General features: G+C 44.0%; 1 protein-coding gene across 1 annotated transcript in view; it reads right to left on the bottom strand.

Moving 5' to 3' along the window:
• LOC134578521 (mucin-5AC-like) overlaps positions 1-2,204 on the bottom strand; it is a 108,167-nt gene extending 105,963 nt beyond the window's left edge. The window contains exon 1 of the mRNA XM_063437505.1: positions 2,102-2,204. Within this exon, the coding sequence (XP_063293575.1) occupies positions 2,102-2,204 (103 nt within the window). The remainder of the gene's footprint in view (positions 1-2,101) is intronic.
• Positions 2,205-7,467: the final 5,263 nt, after the last annotated feature.

Below are 7,467 nucleotides of genomic sequence, written 5' to 3' on the forward strand. Positions count from 1 at the left end.
AGTGCAGAATTATTAGGCAAGTTGTATTTTTGAGGATTAATTTTATTATTGAATAACAACCATGTTCTCAATGAACCCAAAAAACTCATTAATATCAAAGCTGAATATTTTTGGAAGTAGTTTTTAGTTTGTTTTTAGTTATAGCTATTTTAGGGGGTTATCTGTGTGTGCAGGTGACTATTACTGTGCATAATTATTAGGCAACTTAACAAAAAACAAATATATACCCATTTCAATTATTTATTTTTACCAGTGAAACCAATATAACATCTCATCATTCACAAATATACATTTCTGACATTCAAAAACATAACAAAAACAAATCAGTGACCAATATAGCCACCTTTCTTTGCAAGAACACTCAAAAGCCTGCCATCCATGGATTCTGTCAGTGTTTTGATCTGTTCACCATCAACATTGCATGCAGCAGCAACCACAGCCTCCCAGACACTGTTCAGAGAGGTGTACTGTTTTCCCTCCTTGTAAATCTCACATTTGATGATGGACCACAGGTTCTCAATGGGGTTCAGATCAGGTGAACAAGGAGGCCATGTCATTAGATTTTCTTCTTTTATACCCTTTCTTGCCAGCCACGCTGTGGAGTACTTGGACGCGTGTGATGGAGCATTGTCCTGCATGAAAATCATGTTTTTCTTGAAGGATGCAGACTTCTTCCTGTACCACTGCTTGAAGAAGGTGTCTTCCAGAAACTGGGAGTTGAGCTTGACTCCATCCTCAACCCGAAAAGGCCCCACAAGCTCATCTTTGATGATACCAGCCCAAACCAGTACTCCACCTCCACCTTGCTGGCGTCTGAGTCGGACTGGAGCTCTCTGCCCTTTACCAATCCATCCATCTGGCCCATCAAGACTCACTCTCATTTCATCAGTCCATAAAACCTTAGAAAAATCAGTCTTGAGATATTTCTTGGCCCAGTCTTGACGTTTCAGCTTGTGTGTCTTGTTCAGTGGTGGTCGTCTTTCAGCCTTTCTTACCTTGGCCATGTCTCTGAGTATTGCACACCTTGTGCTTTCGGGCACTCCAGTGATGTTGCAGCTCTGAAATATGGCCAAACTGGTGGCAAGTGGCATCTTGGCAGCTGCACGCTTGACTTTTCTCAGTTCATGGGCAGTTATTTTGCGCCTTGGTTTCTCCACACGCTTCTTGCGACCCTGTTGACTATTTTGAATGAAACGCTTGATTGTTCGATGATCACGCTTCAGAAGCTTTGCAATTTTAAGAGTGCTGCATCCCTCTGCAAGATATCTCACTATTTTTAACTTTTCTGAGCCTGTCAAGTCCTTCTTTTGACCCATTTTGCCAAAGGAAAGGAGGTTGCTTAATAATTATGCACACCTGATATAGGGTGTTGATGTCATTAGACCACACCCCTTCTCATTACAGAGATGCACATCACCTAATATGCTTAATTGGTAGTAGGCTTTCGAGCCTATACAGCTTGGAGTAAGACAACATGCATAAAGAGGATAATGTGGTCAAAATACTCATTTGCCTAATAATTCTGCACACAGTGTAGGTTAATATAAAGTTTATACAAAAGTCATGAGCAAAATGTGTTCATGTGATCACAGTGAAGTGAGATCTGTTTCAGTCCTGTCAATGAGTTATAATAAATCAGCCCAACATGCAGAGCTTAAGAGAAGTACAATCCAGAAATATAGGAAATGTACTTAACTTAATTATTAAGTGCTTAGAATTGACAAATGTGATGCTATGCTTTGAGTAGGTGATATGAAAAAGAGAACATTTAACTACAAAAGCTAAGGGTCAAGGGGATATAGAGGCACACTGAATTGCTAAACCAGGCCAAGTCATTGATAACAGAAGGCACAACGTTCAAAAATAAGACAAGTCAAATATAAGAACAACTACTAAAAAGAAGATACCCTATTGGGAGAAAAACAAAGCAGTATGCGCAGGCATGCAAGATGGCTACATAGCTAGTAATTCATTGGTGGATTGGTTTGCATCTGTCTCCAAGTGATAATAAAAGAGATACATTGTATACTGTACTTTTATGTGGGAGTTGGTAGGAGTCTCAGCTTTACATAAAGTTATCCTCTGATTTTTTTTTACTTACCTTTTGCTAGACTGCTAAGAACATTTGACAGTGTTTCTGTAATGAAGTACTTGCATTGATACTTTGTAATGTGGGCAATATCATATTTAACCTCTTTGGACATATGCCCGAGAGAGATTCATTTTTTGGACAATGATGGTACTGTACAATAATTGTTTATATTTTTTTATAAATTGCTTTAGATAGCTGACATTAAGGTGTTTTTATATAAAGTTGGATGAGTACTATCAAAGTATAATCAATAGCAAGATCAGTAGATTTGCGCATTTGGTTTTAAACAAATAGCAATTTATCTGAGTTTTGGGTAGTGATGTCGCGAACACGAATTTTTCGCATAAGGAAAAACTGAAATGGGTGAAAGGAAACCAATACACCCATAATCAGAATTTTACCCCAAGGTGAATTTGCTCCGTTAGTAAATTGCACAAATTGCCAGTAATGGAGCTTGAATTGAACTTAATTGTAGAAATTAGAAACCTTTATTGATCCCTCTTGAGGGAAAGAAACGAACACCACAAATAATAAATAAAAAATGTGTGAAGAATATGTACAGTGACAGACGTGTTGATAGTCTAGCCACACCTAAGTACTGATATGTGTAGTCCTAGGAGACTAATGGAGCCTAAAGTCAGTAGCAGAAGCTCATAGTAAAGTAAGTACTGACCGGTCCCTAAATCAAGGCTCCGCTAAAGGCCGTGAGCCGGGTTAACAGTGAATGCATGTGGCCATTCACTATTCTGAACAGCTGGTAAAAAACTGTTCTATAACAGCTCATAAACGGATATAGATTCCGCCGGTCTAATTGTACGAGGTGTGACTGGACAAAAGGTAACAGACATCCCATGTGGGATCGAGACTGTTGCAAAAGTTAAATAAGAGCAAAATGTAACAAATAGTATAACTATAATAGCACTAATCCAGGAACGATACAAACTAGGCTAGTAATGTTCAGTTGCAGAGGGTGTACAGGGATATATAGGGGGCAGCGTACGCCAAACTTAGTGGTAAAGTAGGTAAGTAACACTGACTCCCCGGTTCATGATATTCCCAGTGACCTTCCAAGAGCAACATGGGCTGCCATACGAGCCAAGCTAGGCTAATATCCTGGTTGGTTAGTTGCAGAGGGTGCACAGGAATATGTGGGGGCAGTGTACGCCAAACTTAGTGATAAAGTTGGTAAGTAACCCTGCCTCCCCAATTCATAATATTCCGAGTGGCCTTCCGAGAGCAACATGGGCTGCCAGAGAGCTTAAGGAGAAAAGCGGAGAGTGAACGGCAAATAAAGTTACATGTATATCGAGACTATAAGCCTGGACACCTCTTAATATACTCGTTCTCTGGAGCCCCAACCAGTATGAGACGTATAGTAGGTGAAAATACCGTAATGCAACTAGTATTAAGATCCTCCCAACTCCCACTGAATATACACGAACACCCTAAGTGGGTTAGGTATCAGGGGAACTCGTACCAGATATCCCCTATGCAATACAAGTGTAGGTGATTACCAGGGGAACTGAAGGCTTATACAACAAAGATGTTCGTACGGCATATAAGCCGTGAGACAGCAAGGCATCTAAGTATAAAATAGAGTAGCCCTAGATTAAGCCTGGATTAAAACTAAGTAGCATCGGACCGCTAAGTACAGAGTGAACTAAGTATAAATCCTAGAGTAGAAAAATAAGGAGGTAGTAACAGTACCGCTCTTAAGTGGCCGCACCGCTCAAACGGGAAGTGCTTCATGGACTGAGTATCTTTCCTAGATAGGACAGTACTTAGAAGCTTAAATAGCTAACCCGAGTAAGGCATATTTGTAGAAATTGCTCGTAAATAAACTTGCTTTCCTAAGTAGGACATATTGTAGATAGCGCTCGTGAGTTGAATAGCTATCCTAAATAAGACGATATTGTCAGTGACGCTCAGAAGCTAAATGCTCAGGACTTTCCTAGGTAGAACATATAGTAGAAAGTGCTCATAAGCTGACTAGCTATCCTAAGTAGGACCAGAGAAATTGCTCATAAGTTAAATAATTTTCCTAAGTAGGACATATTGAAAGTAACGCTCGTAAGCTAAATAGCTATCCTAAGTAGGACAAAGTTGTCGGTAACACACAAATTTTTCGGTTCGCGAATGGCGAACGGGAACTTCCGCAAACGTTCGCGAACCGGCGAACCGGGCGAACCGCCATTGACTTCAATGGGCAGGCGAATTTTAAAACCCACAGGGACTCTTTCTGGCCACAAAAGTGATGGAAAAGTTGTTTCAAGGGGACTAACACCTGGACTGTGGCATGCCGGAGGGGAATCCATGGCAAAACTCCCATGGAAAATTACACAGTTGATGCAGAGTCTGGTTTTAATCCATAAAGGGCAGAAATCACTTAACATTCCTAAATCCCAATGGATATGGATTGACACCTGACATATGACATATTGACACCTTGACATATGGATTGACACCTGTCCTCAGAGACCATGATACACACTGACATAGAGCAGAATAGAGACTGTTCCCCCTAAATAGGGTCACTTGGCAGATATGGATTGACACCTGTCCTCAGAGCCCCTGCTACACACTGACACAGAGCAGAATAGGGACTGTTCCCCCTACATAGGGTCACTTGGCAGATATGGATTGACACCTATCCTAAGGATCCCTGATACACACTGACACAGAGCAGAATAGGGACTGTTCCCCCTACATAGGGTCACTTGGCAGATATGGATTGACACCTATCCTAAGGATCCCTGCTACACACTGACACAGAGCAGAATAGGGACTGTTCCTCCTACATAGGGTCACTTGGCATATATGGATTGACACCTATCCTAAGGATCCCTGATACACACTGACACAGAGCAGAATAGGGACTGTTCCTTCTACATAGGGTCACTTGGCAGATATGGATTGACACCTATCCTAAGGATCCCTGATACACACTGACACAGAGCAGAATAGATACTGTTCCCCCTACATAGGGTCACTTGGCAGATATGGATTGACACCTGTCCTCAGAGACCATGATACACAATGACACAGAGCAGAATAGAGACTGTCCCCCCTACATAGGGTCACTTGGCAGATATGGATTGACACCTGTCCTCAGAGACCATGAAACACACTGACACAGAGCAGAATAGGGACAGAATAGGGACTGTTCCCCCTACATAGGGTCACTTGGCAGATATGGATTGACACCTGTCCTCAGAGCCCCTGATACACACTGACACAGAGCAGAATAGGGACTGTTCCCCCTACATAGGGTCACTTGGCAGATATGGATTGACACCTATCCTAAGGATCCCTGATACACACTGACACAGAGCAGAATAGGGACTGTTCCCCCCCACATAGGGTCACTTGGCAGATATGGATTGACACCTATCCTAAGGATCCCTGATACACACTGACACAGAGCAGAATAGGGACTGTTCCTCCTACATAGGGTCACTTGGCAGATATGGATTGACACCTATCCTAAGAATCCCTGATACACACTGACACAGAACAGAATAGGGACTGTTCCTCCTACATACGGTCACTTGGCAGATATGGATTGACACCTATCCTAAGGATCCCTGATACACACTGACACAGAGCAGAATAGGGACTGTTCCTCCTACATAGGGTCACTTGGCAGATATGGATTGACACCTGTCCTCAGAAACTATGATACACACTGACACAGAGCAGAATAGGGACAGAATAGGGACTGTTCCCCCTACTTGGAAGATATGGATTGACACCTATCCTAAGGATCCCTGATACACACTGACACAGAGCAGAATAGAGACTGTTCCCCCTACATAGGGTCACTTGGCAGATATGGCGTGGTCGTGGGAGGAGGAGGATGACTTTCACCTCTTCCCCTGTTAGATTCCCGTTGTGCTGTGACATCACCCTTATACACTGTGTAAAGCATACTTTTTAATTTATTTTGAAAATGCTGCATCCTTTCCGACTTGTAATTCGGTAACATTTCCGCCACTGTCTGCTTATACCAGAGGTCTAGTAGCATGGACACCCAGTACAGGTCGTTCTCCTTCAGCCTTTTTATACGAGGGTCCCTCAACAGGCACGATAGCATGAAAGACCCCATTTGCACAAGGTTGGATGCCGAGCTACTCATTTCCCGTTCCTCCTCCTCAGTGATCTCAATGAAGGTATGTTCTTCCCCCCAGCCACGTACAACACCACGGGTACCAGATAGGTAACAACGAGCACCCTGGGATGCCTGTTGGGGTTGGTATTCCTACTCCTCCTCAAAGCCACATTCCTCCTCTGACTCCTCTTCCTCACAATCCTCTTCCAGCGTTGCCGCAGGTCCAGCAAGCGATGCTGATAAGGCTGTTTCTGGTGGTGATGGTGACCACAACTCTTCCTCTTCACGCTCATCTACGGCCTGATCCAGCACTCTTCGCAGTGCACGCTACAGTAAGAAAACAAATGGTATGATGTCGCTTATGGTTCCTTCAGTGCGACTGACTAGGTTTGTCACCTCCTCAAAAGGACGCATGAGCCTACAGGCATTGCGCATGAGCGTCCAGTAACGTGGCAAAAAATTCCCAGCTCCCCAGAGGCTGTCCTAGCACCCCGGTCATACAAATATTCATTAACAGCTTTTTCTTGTTGGAGCAGGCGGTCGAATTCGGTCGAGTGTTGAATTCCAACGTGTCGGGCTGTCGCAAATCAAGCACCTCACTGGCATGTTGTTTCGCCGCTGGATATCTGCAAAGTGCGCTATGGCCATGTAGGAATGCCTGAAATGGCCATACACCTTCCTGGCCTGCTTCAGGACGTCCTGTAAGCCTGTGTACTTATGCACAAAGCGTTGTACATTCAGATTACACACATGTGCCATGCACGGCACATGTGTTAACTTGCCCAACTTCAATGCCGCCAACAAATTTGTTCCGTTGTCACAAACCACTTTGCCGATATCCAGTTGCTGCGGAGTCAGACACTTTTCCACCTGTGTGTTCAGGGCGGACAGGAGTGCTTGTCTGGTGTGACTCTCTGCTTTCAAGCAAGTCAAACCCAAGACGGCGTGACACTGCCGTATCCGGGATGTGGAATAGTACCTGGGGAGCTGGGGGGTGCCGTTGATGTGGAGCAAGACGCAGCAGCAGAAGAGGACTCAGCCGAGGAGGTTATGGAAGAGGATGGAGTAGGAGGAATAGAGGAGGTGGCAGCAGGCCTGCCTGCAAGTCGTGGCAGTGTCACCAACTCCTCTGCAGAGCCACGCATTCCATGCTTGGCAGCCGTCAGCAGGTTTACCCAATGCGCAGTGTAGGTGATATACCTGCCCTGACCATGCTTTGCAGACCAGGTATCAGTGGTCAGATGGACCCTTGCCCCAACACTGTGTG

The sequence above is a fragment of the Pelobates fuscus genome, chromosome 12, assembly GCF_036172605.1.
Source record: "Pelobates fuscus isolate aPelFus1 chromosome 12, aPelFus1.pri, whole genome shotgun sequence".
Lineage (NCBI taxonomy): Eukaryota > Metazoa > Chordata > Amphibia > Anura > Pelobatidae > Pelobates > Pelobates fuscus.